General features: G+C 43.5%; 1 protein-coding gene across 1 annotated transcript in view; it reads right to left on the bottom strand.

Moving 5' to 3' along the window:
* The window catches only part of LOC149460737 (uncharacterized), a 100,532-nt gene that overhangs the window by 19,839 nt on the left and 61,361 nt on the right, over nt 1–19,332 (bottom strand). The window contains 4 exon segments of the mRNA XM_089679229.1: nt 4,435–4,488; nt 4,585–4,655; nt 8,617–8,791; nt 18,550–19,276. Coding sequence (XP_089535355.1) covers nt 4,435–4,488; nt 4,585–4,655; nt 8,617–8,791; nt 18,550–19,276 — 1,027 coding nt within the window.

Raw genomic sequence — 19,332 nt, 5'->3', positions numbered from 1 at the left:
GTTCTTACAATCCTTCATTAAATTTGGCCACCAGAAGGAACGGGAGACCAAATTTGAGGTCTTATGGATCCCGAAGTGACCAGCTAAAGGATGATCATGACATCTTTTAAGAATGAGAGATCTGAGTTGTTCTGGTATATAAATCTGTTCTTTGTGAAGATACAGACTGTCTCATAGCTGAAGATGCATTTCCAAGGTAGGGTGGATGATCATCAACCACTTCTTTTATTTGTGCTACAAGATCTGTTTGTAGGAGTAAAACAAATTTAGCTGGTAGGATTGTATCAGGTTTGGATGGTACAATTGGGTCATGAAACGTGTGAGAGTGCATCGGGCTTGCCGTTCTTTGATCCTGGATGGTATGTCAAGTGAAACACAAAGTGGGAGAAGAACAGTGTCTATCTTGCCTGCTGTGGCCTTAGGCGTTTTGCAGTTCTCAAGTATTCTAGGTTCTTGTGATTAGTAAAGATGAGGATAGGGTGGGAAGCTCCCTCCAGCAAGTAGCATCATTCCTCAAGGGCCGCCTTGATGGCTAACAGCTTCCTGTCTCCCATATCATAGTTCCTTTCAGGGGAGCTTAACTTTCTAGAGAAGAAGGCAACAGGGTGAAGGAGGGACTTGAGTCCCTGTCGTTGCAACAATATGGCTCCAACATCATTTTCAGAAGTGTCTACTTCAAGGACATAAGTTAAGGCAGGATCTGGGTGCTTCAGGATAGGAGCAGAAGTGAACAAGGTCTTTAATTGTTCAAACGCTGCTTGAGTCTCGGGAGTCCACTTTAAAGAAACATGTTGCCTGGTTAACTGCGTGACTGGTGCAATGATACCTGAAAGGTTCTTAATGAATTTCCTATAGAAATCGGCCAATTCCACGAAGCGTTGTACCTTTTTCCTGTCTCTTGGAATGGGCCATTCTAATACAGAGGTCACCTTTTGGGGATCCATAGCAATGCTATCGGGAGTGATCACAAGTCCCGAGGAACTGAATAGTCTGTTTCTCAAATTCACACTTTTCAGCTTTGGCATAGAGGTGATGTTGGAGTATTCTACCCAGTATCTTCTTTACATGATCCCGGTGTCATTCTATTGAGCTTGAGAAGACTAGGATGTCATCCAAATAGACAATGATAAAATAAATCAAGATAGTCCCAGAATATATCATTCACAAAATGTTGAAATGTTGCTGGGACATTACAGAGGCCAAATGGCATCACCAGGTATTCAAAATGCCCAAAGCGTGTTCGAAATGCCGTCTTCCATTCATCCCCTTCACGAATTCTGACTAAATTGTATGCACCTCTCAGATCTAATTTTTAAAAGACACATGCCCATCATAGTGTTTGTAATAATTCGAGAATCAGGGGAAGAGGATAGCGGTTCTTGACTGTTATCTTATTCAGATCGTGATAGTCCACACATGGTCTAAGAGTATGATCTTTCTTTTCAACAAAGAAGATGCCAGCTCCTGCTGGTGATGTAGAGGGCCAAATAAACCCTTTTTCCAGGCTTTCATCTATGTAATTCCAGAGTATCTCTAGTTCGAATTCAGGGAGAGGGTAAATTCTCCCAAAAGGGATCTCAGCACCGGGCAGGAGTTCAATAGGACAATTGTAGGGCCGGTGTGGGGGAAGAGCATTGGCACTCTTCTTGTTGAATACATCCAATTAGTCATGGTAAGCGGCAGGGACAAGCTTCATCATCTCTGAACCAGGATGGGTACTAAGAAGAGGAGTCACTGCACATGGTTCCTTTGGAATGCAATGGTTCTGACAGTATTCGGAAGGGAAGAGGATCTCCACGGAAAGCCAATCGATGGATGGGTTGTGTGCCCTTAGCCAGAGCACGCTGAGGATGACCGGAAACATTGGTGAGGTTATGACATCCAGACATAAAAATTCCTGATGTTCCGAGGAGGAGAAGATCAGAAAATTGGCATAGTCTCTTGTGTCACTGGGCCAGAACTGATACCAGAGCCATCAGCCAGATGGACCGAAAATCCTTGTGTCTTAGTATGGAGAGGGATATTGTTTTGAATAGCAAAGATAGAATCCATGAAGCATCTACAGGCACCAGAGTCTATAATTGCTGGAACAGTAATAGTTCTTTCAGCAAGTTGTAAGTGAAGATGGAAGGAGAGGTGCATTTGACTCGTTCCTTGGGGGTGCATCATATGGAACCAGCTAGGAGAAGGCTTTTGAGGTCTCACTGGACATGACAGTACATAGTGACCCGCATCACCACAGTAGAGGCAAAGGTTGGAGTTTTTACGTTAAAGACTTTCAGCAGAGGATAACGGTGGTCTCCAAAAGCTCCTTCTAGGAGAACTACGATGCCCTTTTTTGCTGGGGAGTATGTCTGATGTGACAGCACTGGGTGAGGAGACAGGAGTCTCCATTTCTGAGCCGATCAAGACACCCCTGCTAGTTCTTTCATCCTGTCTTTCCCGGATCCATCAATTGATTTGAATGGCAAGGTTAATCAGGTCCTCTAGCCTGGTTTGTACCCCAACTAGGGCAAGCTCATCTTTCAGGGTGTCAGAGACCAAGGCAAAACTGATGGTGGAGAGAAGACTCATTCCATTGAGTGTCAGAACTCCATATACGGAACTCAGTGACATATTCCTCTATAGGCCTTTGGCCTTGCTGTAGTTTGCTGAGCATAAATTCTGCAGCCTAATGATGGAAGGGATCATCGTAAAGTTGTAACATGGCTGAGAAAAAAGAGGCCATAGAAGTCAGAGCCGGATCATGTTGCTCACGAAGGTGGTGTGCCCAGGATTGGGGTTCATTCTGAAGGAGTGAAATAATGAATCCCACTTTGGTGCTTTCTGATGCAAAGGTTCTTGGTAGCAGAGAAAAATATAGCTCACAGGAGTTACAAAAGGTTCCAAACTTCCTGAGGTCTCCCGTGAAATACTCAGGTATTAGCACCCGGGGTTCCGATAGAGGAGAAGTTCCATGAATCATGCTGAGCTCTGTGTGGGTAGTTATGTCTGAGACTGCAGAGGGACCCATGGTTGTTGAGACATCTTACGTGGTTGGTAGTTGGTTTTCCATATGCTCAAGGTTTCTTTGCAAATTCTGCACCATGTAAGAAAAGGCAGAGATTTATTGACAGATGTCCCCCATTGCAGAGGCCTCCCTTTCAGACTCCATCATTGGCTGACTGGTACTGTCACGTACCTGATTAAAGACTGAAATGACAAGGTCGGCCTCACTTGTGTCACTAGCCCTGACCCCACTGGAAGTGGAACAGAGGGTGTCTAGGGACCAGGGCGACAAGAGCGCCAGTAGATGTTGTTTGCAGCTCTTGCAGTTGGAGACTTTGGAAGACTGATGAACCTCCGATTCAGGAACAGTAGTGATATGCAGAGCTGGTATGGTAGGTCGCCAGGTGTGCACCAGAGCAAGGCAGGAAGCAGGGATGGGAGACAGGAGCAATGTCATAGGAATAGCCGGGGTCATCAATGGGCGGACAGCGAGGTACCAAATCATAAACAAGCCAAAGTCAGGAGCAGAGCTGAAGTCAGGAACAAGTATCAAGCAGGAGAGTAATAAGAGTCAGGTCAGGAACAAGCCGGGTCAGCAACAAGGAAATCACACAGGAACGAGCAGGAAATGGGGAACAGCTGAAGACCAGTCAGCACTCAGCACAGGCAGAGGCACCTTTTAAATAGTCCGTCTGGTGCCAATCTTCACTGTGCATATGCGCATTTCTTTGCACATGTGCACTTCTATTTGCCAATTGTCTCACCGGATTCCCTTACAGGTAGTATAAGAAAGAACTATACATTAACAATATCACATGAAGGAAAGAATAGAAAAATATATCCCAATAACAAATTGATGGGGTATAAGTAAATAATTTATTGTACTGCAACAAAAACTATTATCAATGCGGGTCAAAAAAGAAGAAAAGCCACCTGATTATGAAATATATGAGAATATACACTGCAAGAAACAAACAAAAATTGTTGCTCACCAAGTCTGCAAGAAAGCACAAAAACACACAAAAAAAGGGTGCTGTAGGGAACAAATCCACCAAATCCCTAATAGGCAAAAGAGATGGTGAGCCACCATTAGTATAAATGACATCCAAGTAATTGGCTATAGATGAGGCAAGTCAGACCATGCGGCCATGGAGAGATGTAACCAGTATGTCAAAGTAGTAAACTAAGACTCAGCCAGTGAGTCAGAAGACCAAGAGACAAATGTAAGATGGATGCTCAGTAAATAGGGTTGTGTGGAGGTGGTTTGGTAATTGGGGAATGAATTAGTGCACCTGGGTCCCATGTCTTGAGTGGCGGCTGAAGCAGCCAATGACGCCAGAGGGTGCCACCACATGGCAACCCCGGCGTCTATGAGGGAAAAAATCCCTGGCCTCTGCCCCCAACCCCCGCCATGGTGGGAATGGCATCAAGGTATCATGTCCATACCTGCTCAATGCGTCCCAAAAATGGACAGTCATGGGATGCCGCCAGCATGGGAAGCTATTCCAGGAAGAACATGCAGAGAATATATTCCCACACATGGTCCAGGGCTAATGGTGGGCCGTGGGAAAAGGGGTAGATTCCCACAAAACCAACCATATCCCATGCCAGATGCCCAAAAGGATGGCCAACCAACAGAACTGGAGCCAACCCATCCTGGAAGTCATCTGAAAAATAAAAAAGGCAAAAACATAAAAAGAAAAAATTATTGATAATGACGACAAAAACAAAAAAATAACCAATATATACAAATAATAGATATGTTACACAATATGAAGTATAATAGATGTTTGTAGTGCACAGCCTCTGGATTTGCATCTAAGTACAAGCAATGAATTATTAGTGTGCATACAGAAAATACATACGTCAGTAAATTATGATTACATCAATGAATTATTAGTGTGCATACAGAAAAAGACATATGTCGGTAAATTATTATTACATCAATGAATTATTCATGTGTATACAGAAAAAGACATAAGTCAGTAAATTATTATTACATCAATGAATTATTAATGTGTACACAGAAAAAGACATACGTCAGTAAATTATTATTACACCAATGAATTATTCATGTGTATAAAGAAAAAGACATATGTCTGTAAATTATTATTACATCAATGAATTATTAATGTATATAAAGAAAAAGACATATGTCTGTAAATTATTATTATATCAATGAATTATTCATGTATATAAAGAAAAAGACATACGTCAGTAAATTATTATTACATCAATGAATTATTCATGTATATAAAGAAAAAGACATACGTCTGTAAATTATTATTATATCAATGAATTATTCATGTATATAAAGAAAAAGACATACGTCAGTAAATTATTATTACATCAATTAATTATTAATGTGTACACAGAAAAAGACATACGTCAGTAAATTATTATTACATCAATTAATTATTGATGTGTATACCAAATGAGACCACATATCAGATAAACATGTATATATATGAGTGAGTTCCAGTGTAACTGGTCATCCACGAAGCAGAGTATCAATAACATAGGGAGGAGGTTCAATCAGTTTTGCCCGAGGAAAATCCCTTCAAAAAAGGGTGAAAGGATACTGCATTGAAACCCAGGGGTGATACGTCCTGCATTCTATATATCCATTTCTGTTCTAACTGGAGGAGATTTTTGTTGCAATCCCCACCTCGATCAGGAATGTGAATGCGGTCCAAGGCAAGAAATTTCACAAGAGGAACTCTGTAATCATGGACTAATACTGCATGTCTTCCAATTTTTGATTCTTGATTGCCTATTTGTATGCTATAAACATGTTTGTAAATGTGACGCTGAATATCTTGCTTGGTTTTACCAATACAGAATGCACCGAATTCACAAGACATGAGGTAGACAACTTCTCTAGTCTGACAATTGGCAAATATTTAAGGGTATGGCAGGTGCCATTAGGTAACAAGATAACCTTCGTCTTATCAATTAAAGGGCAGTATGGACACTTCCCACAAGGGTATGTTCCAAAGTCCAGACAATGTTTATCTCTAGGTGTCTCCTTATACTCACTATGGACAAGTTTGTCCCCTAGTGATCTAGCCTTTCTAAAGGTGATACTGTAGATGGAGCAGTGCTAACAAATTGTTTTACGAAGTCATCGTCCATTAAAATTGAGCAATGACGTTGTAAAATGTGTCTGATTTGTGCATGCTGATTAGAATATTTCAACACTATCTGAAATATATACCATGTTGACCTTCTTCTTTTGATAGAGAAGGTTCAAACGGGATTGTCAACAAGTGAGGTAATATGCTTTGCATAGACAGGTTTTGCTATCGCCTCTGTTGAGCAATCGCACTCTTAGGTTATTGGCTGCCTCTTGGAAACAAGATTCGGTTGAACAATTGCGCTTAAGCCTCAGTGTAACGGGCCGCCTGACAGTACCTCTATCAGTCCCCTGTTAGAGCCTCCCCAGAGTGCGGAGTCTAAGCACCGGAGCACTTGTTCACCAGGGCCCCTGATGGTGGGGATGGACTCGGAGCGCTCCGGTACCAGGTCGCAACTACCAGGTATCTCCAACAGGGGTAGAGGAGTCTGACAGGGGCTCCAGAGAGCTAGGAGTCTGATGTAAGGGAGCCTACTGATCCCTGTGGGGTGGGTGGATGGATGAGCTAAATCAGAATCATGCAGGCTGGGTCGGCAACTAGCGGATCGGTAAGGTACAAAACGGTAGGCAAAGGATAGTCGGGTCACACGCAGGGTCAATACCAGGAGGTCAGATCTAAACGGGAACATCCAGGAGCAGAGTCAGGCAAGCCAAGGGGTCAGGACGGGAGAAGGCAACAATGTCAAAACAATCCAGATCAGAAGTACTCACACACAGGTAACAGGATACAAAGACCATTCGGCAACAAGCATCTGTGCAGGGCTGGCTTAAGTAGCCCGCCCTGCACCTGACAGGCGTAGCCTGGGTCCCAGTGCCTGCCTAGTACTGTCCAGACGACGGGTGCGCCTGGGTCCTAGTGCCCTGCCACCTATACGTCTTGGCAGACACCTACGCATGTGTAGACCCATGCGTCGTGATGGTTCCTGACACTCAGATACTGACTATATGGTATGGAAAACTCATACAAATGAGCGCAGAGAGGCCACTCCAGGTGGAAACATGTGAACAGTTAATCATGAGCTCACCACTGCTGCCTTGTTAATCATATGCATGATGAAGAGAACTGGAAAAAAAAAGGCGCTGTGGAAAATGCTCTCAGACAAGCACCTTAGTGAAGGTGAATCTTTATTGGGTGAGACAAAGTAGCAAATATAATAAAATTAACCAGCCTGAAGTGGACAGTGTGACTCCAATGGATGGCCCGTCCGCTCTGAGGGGAGCTGAGATCAGAGAATGCTCCTGTCGGCTTCAAATCACGTGGTGTCAGCGTACCAGCATCCTGGGTGGTGTCACCATGGCAAGCGAAGGCTGTGTCCGGCGTTGGCTTTAGCTGGGAGCACATGTAAGGTTACCAAGATGACATGTTTCACGCAGTTGCGCTTTGTCAAAGCTGGTCAATTTTATTATATTTGCTACTTTGTCTCACCCAATAAAGATGCACCTTCACTAAGGTGCTTGTCTGAGAGCATTTTCCACAGTGCCTTTTTTTTTTTTTCCAGTTGACTATATGGTATAGAGTTCTTGAGTGGTTGGGGGTGAAAGCTGGATGCATGTAATATGGTATTTCTTGCTGTATCTTTCCTATATAGTCCACTTGATAAGTGGCCATCACTGTCCTTGTATACGCGAACATCCAAATAGGTCACTATTTCCCTATTATAAGACATAGTGACTTTAAGGTTATAGTCATTGATATTCATTTTGTCAAAACATTCCAAAAGCATTTGCTCCAACCCCTCCCAGACGAGAAAAACACTGTCAATGTACCTGTGCCACATGCATATGCGGCCAAAGTACATTGTGAGGCTCTCATCTGAGAGGAACCACTACTCCCACTCCCCCAAGTACAGATTAGTGTAGGATGGGGCACAACAAGTCCCCATGGCCACACCCTGGACCTGGAGGAAGTGGGTGCCGTTGAATGAAAAATAATTATGATGAAGGATGTAGTCTAGCCCTTTCAATACAAAATCATTTATAGGCCAGTCTTGAATGGGTCGTTGGGAAAGAGTATGTCTTATGGCTGCTAAACCCCGTTCATGGGGAATGGAGCTGTATAGGGCCTCGATATCGATGGTAACTAACAAGGCTTCTTTTGGAACAGTAGAGTCCTCGATAATTTGTAAAAAGTGGATGGTATCCTTAACAAATGAGGGTAATGATGATACATGAGGTTGTAGGTATGAGTCTATAACACAACTCAAATTTTCAGGTAGACCGCCATTCCCCAAAACTATCGGACGTCCAGTAGGATTTTTTGGATCCTTGTGTATTTTAGGTAAACTGTAGAATGTAGTTGTTCTAGGAAATTTCACTCTAATATATTCCCATAATTGCTTCTGGATGATACCGTGTTCTAAAGCACTGTCAATAGACCTCTGACACAAACCTTGCAATCAAAGTTGAGGGGATGGAGCGATACCAATTGTTTTTAGACAGAATTTTGTAACACATTTTCTTGTATTGTGTATTGTCTATAATGACTACGTTACCATCTTTATCAGATGGTTTCATTGTAATGTTGTTATTGTTCTGTAGGGCGCGTGGCACTTGTTCCATAGAGGACAAATTGTCACTGTAAATCTGATCATAGGAGAGGTTCTTGATGTCTTTCAATGTTTGTATAAGGAATATAGCAATGCTAGGATAATTGCTCAAAGATGGAAACTTTGAAGACGGGTTTTTAAATTGAGTCAAATAACACTGTTCAACAAATTTTTATTTTTTGCCAGTTTTGGAAACAAAAGGATCCATTTCTTAATGAATTTCACATTCTGAGTTCAAATATAACAATGAAATTTGTCAATTGGCTCTAGTTTTTCTGTAAACGGAAAGTTTTCTACTATAGGCGTAATGACTACATAATGCACAATAATTATATAGATAGATGTCTTTCCACAAATATAAAGCAAGTGATATTGACTACATAACAAAGCCTAAATGGCATAATTAGAGATGAGCGAATCGAACTTGGCGAAGTGGAATTCGTTTCGAATATTAGGAAAAATTTGATTCGCACCGAATCCGAATTTTAGCAAACTTTGGATGCACGAATCGAATTTTCCCCGATCAGCCGGCAAAAAGTGTCACTGCAGAGAGCTCCGCTATTTCTCACAGTTCTCTGACAGTTCTGACAGTTCATTTACAGCGGTTGAAACATTGTATCTATTTGTTTCCATTTAGGATACAGATGTTTTTATTCAGAAACAAATAGATACAATGTTTCAACCGCTGTAAATGTGAAGGAACTGTCAGAGAACTGTCAGAAATAGCGGAGCTCTCTGCAGATACACTTTTTGCTGTACTGGAATTCTTCTTCTTTTCATTCTTCTTCTTCTTCTTTTCATTCTTCTTTTCATTCTTCTTCTTCTTCTTTTCATTCTTCTTCTTCTTCTTTTCATTCTTCTCATTCTTCTTTTCATTCTTCTTTTCATTCTTCTTTTCATTCTTCTTCTTCTTCTTTTCATTCTTCTTTTCATTCTTCTTCTTCTTCTCATTCTTCTTTTCATTCTTCTTCTTTTCATTCTTCTTCTTCTTCTTTTCATTCTTCTTTTCATTCTTCTTCTCATTCTTCTTTTCATTCTTCTTCTCATTCTTCTTTTCATTCTTCTTTGCATTCTTCTTCTTCTTCTTTTCATTCTTCTTTTCATTCTTCTTCTTTTCATTCCTCTTCTTCTTCTTTTCATTCTTCTTCTTTTCATTCTTCTTCTTCTTCTTTTCATTCTTCTTTTCATTCTTCTTCTCATTCTTCTTCTCATTCTTCTTTTCATTCTTCTTCTTCTTCTTTTCATTCTTCTTTTCATTCTTCTTCTTCTTCTTCTTTTCATTCTTCTTCTTCTTCTTCTTTTCATTCTTCTTTTCATTCTTCTTCTTCTTCTTTTCATTCTTCTTCTTTTCATTCTTCTACTTCTTTTCATTCTTCTTCTTCTTCTTTTCATTCTTCTTTTCATTCTTCTCATTCTTCTTTTCATTCTTCTTCTTCTTCTTTTCATTCTTCTTCTTCTTCTTTTCATTCTTCTTTTCATTCTTCTTTTTCTTCTTTTCATTGTTCTTCTACTTCTTTTCATTCTTCTTCTTCTTTTCATTCTTCTTCTCATTCTTCTTCTTTTCATTCTTCTCATTCTTCTTTTCATTCTTCTTTTCATTCTTCTTCTCATTCTTCTTTTCATTCTTCTTCTTCTTCTTTTCATTCTTCTTTTCATTCTTCTTTTCATTCTTCTTCTTCTTCTTTTCATTCTTCTTCTTCTTCTTTTCATTCTTCTTCTTCTTTTCATTCTTCTTCTTCTTCTTTTCATTCTTCTTTTCATTCTTCTTCTTCTTCTTCTTCGTCGTGCCCCGTAACTGCCAAATGAGTGAAGTGTGCGGTGATTCTAAGATCGACGGCACTCATCTGCATGTCATACTGACTGACAGTATTATTTCTCTTCCCCAGCAGACTCCAAGGGCATTTAAATTAAAGGTACAGTGTTCTGCACTAATATAAAGGCTCTCTGAAGCCTAGAAACCCTTTTAATAAGTTAAATTCGCAGCGAATAAATTTGCATCAAATCGAATTTCTCCCGCAAATTCGGCGAATCAGCCGAATCGAATTTTTGAATAATTCGCTCATCTCTAGGCATAATATATTGCATAGGATTACCAAGAAAAATTATAGCCATAAGCTAAGTTGAATCATTTTAATACTTAGGATTCTCACTAGTTTTGTCTTCAGTTTGTGTCGGTTTTGCTTCTCTTGGCTTTTCTCTTGTATTCGAGGAAAGGGCTATCTCTTACAACTGTCCAGCAATAGTCAGCAAGCATTGATCGGCTCCATTTACCTTGATATCTTCTTTCCATAGCTGCAATGTCTTGATGGAAGCGCTCTCCGTGTTCATCACTCACTGCTCCACAGTTTGGTGGAAAAAATCCAGATGCGAATGTAGAAAATGAATTTTTAGAGACATGTTGCAACCCAGATTTCTGTAAGTCTGGATGAGTTTTTCTACCACTTTCTTGTAGTCTGGTGTTTTATTGTTTCCAAGAAAATTTGATGTCACTGATACAAATGCTGTCCAGGCAGCCTTTTCCTTTCCACGCAAGAAAGTCATCATCATGAATAAGTTTACGAATCTGTGGCCCAACAAAGCCTCCTTCATTTATTTTTGCAGCACTAAGTGCTGGAAATTTGCTAATCAGGTACTTGAAACCTGCTTTATTCTTGTCCATTGCCTTAACAAAGTTTTTCATTAATCCCAACTTGATGTGTAATGGAGGTAATAAGATCTTATTGCTGTCTACAAGTGCTGGATAGTTAACATTTTTTTCTCCAGGCTGCAATGACTGGCGTAATGGCCAGTCTCTTTTGGCATAGTGCATTTCTCTCGCACGACTGTCCCACTCACAGAGGAAGCAGCAGTACTTAGTATATCCACCTTGAAGTCCAAGTAGGATAGCAATCACCTTCAGGTCACCACAAATCGACCATTGATGTTCATCATAGTTGATGCACCTTAAAAGCTCTTTCAAGTTTTCATACGTTTCTTTCATTGAAACTGCGTAAGCATTATTCGATTATAATCGAATGGTGATTGGTCTGATTCCCACAATAGTGAGTCCAAATCGAGTTGATCAATAAGAGCACTGGGTTGGCTTTCTTCCAGCAGGAGCTTCAAATCTCTGAGGGCTTTGAAATCTTCTGGAGTATTGCGACCAATCAAAAGATTCAGTGGCATGGCCGGATGAGCACATCTTAGGGAAAGTTTTCTGGCAAAAAGCTTTAAATCCTTAACTAATTTAAACTCGTCTGTATTTTGATGCGGACAGAAGCTTAGTCCATGAGAGAGAATATTTTCTTCGATTGGGTCAAGGCATATAAAGACAAATTGACAATATTCAATGTAGAGGTCAAGTTCAGGTCAGGTAACGTTCTATCCCCCTGACCCGATCTCCCCCTTTGGGGCCTAAAAAAAGCAGTAGAATGTGACTGGTGCATGCCAAAAGGAAAAAATCTATACTGACTAACGGTGCTGGATGACTCTGACAAAGAAGATTCAGACTCACCTGCTATTGCACCCTACAAGAGAGGGTCGTGTGATAGGACTTTTTGACTCACTCATGTGTTCTCCTGTAAGGATACGGGGTGAGTATCCAGAGAACGTTTTTTATTTTGTTGTTCTAAAGAACCTTTTCTATTATACTTTCTTTTAAGACGACCTTGTCCCCTGTTTGGAGTATAATACATTCAAAGAGAGGAGGAGGAGTCAGAGTCTGTATTTTTGAAATGTGATACTTCTAAGGTGTCCTTTGTAGTGTGGTGATAGCGCCGCCTCTGGAGATTCATGTTCTAAGGTGTCCTGTGTAGTGTGGTGATAGCGCCTTCTCTGGAGGTTCATGTTCTAAGGCAGTGGTTCTCAACCTTTCTAATGCCGCGACCCCTTAATACAGTTCCTCATGTTGTGGTGACCCCCAACCATAAAATTATTTTCGTTGCTACTTCATAACTGTAATTTTGCAGTGGGAGGAATAGTGCCTCATCATTGGTATCAGTGGGAGGAATAGTGCCCCATCATTGGTATCAGTGGTAGGAATAGTGCCCCATCATTGGTGTCAGTGGTAGGAATAGTGCCCCATCATTGGTGTCAGTGGTAGGAATAGTGCCCCATCATTGGTGTCAGTGGGAGGAATAGTGCCCCATCATTGGTGTCAGTGGGAGGAATAGTGCCCCATCGTTGGTGTCAGTGGGGGGAGGAATAGTGCCCCATCGTTGGTGTCAATGGGAGGAATAGTGCCCCATCATAGGTGTCAGTGGGGGGAATAGTGCCCCATCATTGGTGTCAGTGGGGGGAATAGTGCCCCATCATTGGTGTCAGTGGGGGGAATAGTGCCCCATCATTGGTGTCAGTGGGGGAATAGAATAGTGCCCCATCATTGGTGTCAGTGGGGGGAATAGTGCCCCATCATTGGTGTCAGTGGGGGGAATAGTGCCCCATCATTGGTGTCAGTGGGGGGAATAGTGCCCCATCATTGGTGTCAGTGGGGGGAATAGTGCCCCATCATTGGTGTCAGTGGGAGCAATAGTGCCCCATCACTGGTGTCAGTGGGAGGAATAGTGTCCCATCACTGGTGTCAGTGGGAGGAATAGTGTCCCATCACTGGTGTCAGTGGGAGGAATAGTGCCCCATCACTGGTGTCAGTGGGAGGAATAGTGCCCCATCACTGGTGTCAGTGGGAGGAATAGTGCCCCATCACTGGTGTCAGTGGGAGGAATAGTGCCCCATCATTGGTGTCAGTGGGGGGAATACGGCCCCATCATTGGTGTCAGTGGGAGGAATAGTGCCCCATCATTGGTGTCAGTGGGAGGAATAGTGCCCCATCATTGGTGTCAGTGGGAGGAATAGTGCCCCATCATTGGTATCAGTGGGAGGAATAGTGCCCCCATCATTGGTGTCAGTGGGAGGAATAGTGCCCCATCGCTAGCATCAGGGGGAGCAATAGTGCCCCAACATTGGTGTCAGTGGGAGGAATAGTGCCCCATCGTTGGTATCAGAGGGAAGTATAGTGCCCCATCGTTGGTGTCAGTGGGAGGAATAGTGCCCCATCGTTGGTGTCAGTGGGAGGAATAGTGCCCCATCGTTGGTGTCAGTGGGAGGAATAGTGCCCCATCGTTGGTGTCAGTGGGGGGAGGAATAGTGCCCCATCGTTGGTGTCAGTGGGGGGAGGAATAGTGCCCCATCGTTGGTGTCAGTGGGGGGAGGAATAGTGCCCCATCGTTGGTGTCAATGGGAGGAATAGTGCCCCATCATAGGTGTCAGTGGGGGGAATAGTGCCCCATCATTGGTGTCAGTGGGGGGAATAGTGCCCCATCATTGGTGTCAGTGGGGGGAATAGTGCCCCATCATTGGTGTCAGTGGGGGGAATAGTGCCCCATCATTGGTGTCAGTGGGGGGAATAGTGCCCCATCACTGGTGTCAGTGGGAGGAATAGTGTCCCATCACTGGTGTCAGTAGGAGGAAAAGTGCCCCATCATTGGTGTCAGTGGGAGGAATAGTGCCCCATCACTGGTGTCAGTGGGAGGAAAAGTGCCCCATCATTGGTGTCAGTGGGGGGAATACGGCCCCATTATTGGTGTCAGTGGGAGGAATAGTGCCCCATCATTGGTGTCAGTGGGAGGAATAGTGCCCCATCATTGGTATCAGTGGGAGGAATAGTGCCCCATCGTTGGCATCAGGGGGAGCAATAGTGCCCCAACATTGGTGTCAGTGGGAGGAATAGTGCCCCGTCATTGGTGTCAGTGGGAGGAATAGTGCCCCATCATTGGTATCAGAGGGAAGTATAGTGCCCCATCGTTGGTGTCAGTGGGAGGAATAGTGCCCCATCGTTGGTGTCAGTGGGAGGAATAGTGCCCCATCGTTGGTGTCAGTGGGAGGAATAGTGCCCCATCGTTGGTGTCAGTGGGAGGAATAGTGCCCCATCGTTGGTGTCAGTGGGAGGAATAGTGCCCCATCGTTGGTGTCAGTGGGAGGAATAGTGCCCCATCGTTGGTGTCAGTGGGGGGAGGAATAGTGCCCCATCATTGGTAATAGTGACACCAATGATTGGGCACTATTCCTCCCACTGACACCAATGATACTTACCTTGCTGACCCCTGCTCCAGCCTGGGCTCGCTCCCTCCCTCTCCCATGGTACAAACACTTACCAGTCAGATGGCTTCCTTCTCCGGCCGCTTTCCTCCTCTTCACTCGCTCGTGCTTCGCGGTGCCGCTCGGCTCCTCCTTTCCAAGCTCCACCTCCTCGCCGGTGATTGGCCGCCTGTGTGCCTCTCTTGAGCTACAGTTCCGGCGGCCAATCACCGACGAGGAAGGATTGATCCCGGGGGTGTGTCCAGATGACAGAGACGGCATGTCATCCCGCCCCCACCTGCAGACGGATCAAAGAGCGGTGTCTCGGTTCCTAAGGCCATCGGAAATATGTGTTTTCCGATGGTCTTAGGCGACCCCTGGGAAAGTGTCGTTCGACCCCCAAAGGGGTCGCGACCCCCAGGTTGAGAACCGCTGTTCTAAGGTGTCCTGTGTAGTGTGGTGATAGCGCCTCCTCTGGAGGTTCATGTTCTAAGGTGTCCTGTGTAGTGTGGTGATAGCGCCTCCTCTGGAGGATCATGTTCTAAGGTGTCCTGTGTAGTGTGGTGATAGCGCCTCTTCTGGAGGATCATGTTCTAAGGTGTCCTGTGTAGTGTGGTGATAGTGCCTCCTCTGGAGGTTCGTGTATTGAGCGGTAGTCCACCTATATGCTTTCCCTTCTAAAAACGCTGTTTTATCACCCCAAAATGTATTCTTTTCCGTTGATATGTGTTTATTCAAATCTGCTAGTTTCCTCTCCAAATCAAAATACAATGAAAGTGTTTTGAATGCAGATAACAATCTCTCTGCATTTCCAATATCCTTCTCCAATGATAACATCTGTTTATTATATTCCATAGCTAATATGGACATCATTTGCTGTGAGCATGATTGTAGGCTTTCCTCCCGTTCCGTCTTGAATTCCTCACTTATTTTTTCAGTGTTGGGAAAGATCTGGATCCTCCACCCAAGTGGGTTGATTTATCTCTCGGGCATACTTATTGAATGTTTTAATATGCCAAAAAAGTGCCGATTTCTTTTCCAAGAGCTTTCCCAACCTCAAAAACAGCGAATACGTTTCTGTTTCAGTTTGTTCCTTCTGGGAAAAGTCCGCCTGATAAGAAGACATGAAATGTAGCCATTCTTGACCCCGGAACTCACTCATATTGATGGATCCACAATCCCATTCCAACAAATGTAACACTTCAATGGCAGAGGATGTGCCCTGTACAGAGGGAAACATGTAAATAATATTCTTTGTAATGTGTAAACGATGATCGCGTTCCTTCATTTTATATTTAATAAAAGCTCATTTCTTATTATCTATCGCTTTTGTAACTTTGGCCTTAAGCCACATAGGTTGGATTTTTAGCCTTTTATACTTGTTGCCCATGGGAATATATTTTGCAATGTGTTCACATACAGTTTTTTTGAAGAACTCCCATTTCTGTGTTGTGTTCATCGATGTCAATATTCCCTCCCAGTCTAAGTCTTGGAGAGCAGCTCTCAGCCTTGGAGAATTAGCTCTCTTAAAGTTGAGCGATTTTATTTTTCCCGTATGTGCTCGCTGTTTACAGCTAACAATAAATGAAATCATGTTATGGTCACTGCTACCCGGATGTTCTTTTATATGGACATTCGTAATAAGCTCTGCATGGTGAATGACCAGGTCCAGCAGAGCATCATTCCTAGTTGGGGCCTCTATGAACTGTACCATAAAATTGTCCTTTAGTAGGTTTAAAAATGTTTGCCCTTTAACTATTCCTGCAGTACCATTACTCCGGTCAATTCCCAGGTAGTTACCACCCCCCATTAATATCACTGTCCCAGCCCTTGCAGCACTTTCCATCTGTGCAAAGAGCTGAGTCTCCACCTCCTCATTAACACTGGGAGGCCTATAACAAACTCTAATGATGACCTTTGTAGTACCGCCCCCCATGTGCAGTTCCACCCATAATACTTCATCCTCATCACACTCTCCATCAACTAGGTCCTCTTTCACACTCGCTCTGAGATCACTTCTCACATAGAGACAGACACCACCACCTTTCCTATTTCCCCCGTCTCTCCGAAAGAGAACCTAGCCAGGAATATGAATGGCCCAGTCATGTGAGGAATGAAGCCAAGATTCAGCAATACCAATTCAATCCTAGTTCTCTTCATGCACCAAACCTTCCAACTCACCTATTGTGCTGGGCAGACTTCTGGCATTGGCGCACAAACTTTCATTCACTGACACCTTGTTCATTCACTGACACCTTGTTCACACGGATTTTGTGTATTTTTTATTTTCATACAAATGGTACCAATTCCAGTGGTTGTTTGTAAATGGGAACCTTCTTATCATCTGCCATAGACTTCCCCCCATCTTTCCCCATTACACCCACCAATAAGTACTGACCCCTGTCTGATCTATCTACCCCATTATAATCTAATTCTCCCTCCCCCATCCTAGTTTATATACTCCTCCTGCCTTCCCATAAACCCCTCCCCCAGCACAGCAGACTCCCTTCCATTTAGGTGCAGACCATCTCTAGCATATAGGCTGCACCCCAATGAGAAGTCAGCTCAGTGCTCTAGGTCAGGACTCATCAAAGTAGACGGGTTGTGCTACAACTCCCCGCAGTTGTAACACAATTGTCCAGTATTTAGGTCTCATTACAGCATCCTGGTTTTAGCTATGATGCAGCCAGTCTCTGGGTAGAGACCAAATATGATTTAAGCCAGCCAAACCTGCAGTCTCATGCTTATGATAACATGTGTAATACGTGTTCAAGCTCCCTGTCTGTCCTGCTCTGCTGTTTGGATTCCTCTGTTTATGACCTTGGATCAGATATCAACTACTCTCTGAACTCTGCCTGTCTTTTGACTAGGAATTGGACCCTGATTACTCTGAATATTGCCTGCCTTGTCAATCAAATGTTGCCAAACACAACAGCGCTCAAATCTTGGTGCTTCACAATTTCACACGGTATCTGTCACTTGATGAAGTGCAGCCCTCCACAGATGGGGGAATCTGGGAACTGTCAAAGACAACACACAAGAGGGTGCATTACCATAATATCAATTTTATTAAAAGATAGATCACAAATGGAATCTCACAAGCCGACCGTAAAAACAGACAGAGCCAGATCTTCAGTCCCAGACAATGGGGTCCTGTCCCAAATACTGCCCGGTTGGGAAAACTGATGCGTTTCTGGACCTGGCCTGTCATTGAACCATTCTGCCTGTCTGACAATCACAAATACCCTTTGCCTTGTACCTGGCCTGTCATTGAACCATTCTGCCTGTCTGACAATCACAAATACCCTTTGCTGGGCTCAGTTTGCACCTGCCCTGGTGTGGTAGCCAGGCACTATAGCATTGTGTATCAGTCCTGGAGGCAACCGAGTACCAGTAGGCCTGCCTGCCTTATGGGAAAGGGGCTGCTATAGGTAAGGACCACAGAAGCCAGATATAGTGTCTGACCACCTGGGTTAGAGGTAAGTGTGACAAGACCTCCAAGTGTTTGTGAAATCTCCCACCACAAAATGTACTCAGCCAATGACAGGGCAGGACTCCATTTTTATTCTTCTCCTGCTATCAATGGCCAACCCGGTCCCACACTTCATCCATGTCTTTGGTGACCTCTGATCTCCTTATGAACTGTTTCTTCCATGATGAAGATCAGCCATGGAATATATCTAAGGTGTATATCAGGGTGTACTTCTTCCTCACATGAGAGCTGGGATGTCCAACAACATTCATCTAGAAGACATTTCCCGCACTCAAGGCACTAATACACCTCCAGGGTTGTGTGGGACCCCTGATATACAGGAAGACAGGACTTCAGTGAGGAACATTTCCCTCACTCAGGACAGGAAAGTGGCTTCTCCCCGTGTGAGATCTCTGATGTCTGTGAAGATTGGACTTATCTGAAAAACATTTTCCACACTCAGGACAAGAATACGGCTTCTCCCCTGTGTGAGATCTTTGATGTGTGTAAAGATTGGACTTCACTGAAAAACATTTCCCGCACTCAGGACAGGAATATGACTTCTCCCCTGTATGAGATCTTTGATGTGTGTAAAGATTGAACTTCACTGAAAAACATTTCCCGCACTCAGGACAGGAATACGGCTTCTCCCCTGTGTGAGATCTTTGATGCGAGTAAAGACTGGACTTCTGTGAAAAACATTTTCTGCACTCAGGGCAAGAATACGGCTTCTCTCCCGTGTGAGATCTTTGATGTATGCAAAGATGGGACTTCACTGAAAAACATTTCCCACACTCAGGACAGGGATATGGCTTCTCTCCCGTGTGAGATCTCTGATGTATGTGAAGACTGGACTTCACTGAAAAAGATTTCCTGCACTCAGGACAGGAATACGGCTTCTCCCCAGTATGAGATCTCTGATGTGTGTGAAGACTGGATTTGTCTAAAAAACATTTCCCACACTCAGGACAGGAATATGGCTTCTCCCTTGTGTGAGATCTCTGGTGTCTGTAAAGATAGGACTTTGTTGAAAAACATTTCCCGCACTCAAGACAGGAAAACGGCTTGTCTGCCGTGTGAGATCTTTTATGTAGCTCAAGATGGGATTTATAATGGAAACTCTTCTCGCACTCACTACA

Source organism: Staurois parvus, unplaced genomic scaffold (genome assembly GCF_062004578.1).
Source record: "Staurois parvus isolate SC_StPar_1 unplaced genomic scaffold, SC_StPar_1.0 ptg000221l, whole genome shotgun sequence".
Taxonomy (NCBI): domain Eukaryota; kingdom Metazoa; phylum Chordata; class Amphibia; order Anura; family Ranidae; genus Staurois; species Staurois parvus.
The sequence above is the reverse complement of the archived record's forward strand: the minus strand, read 5'-3'. Positions and strand labels throughout refer to the sequence as shown.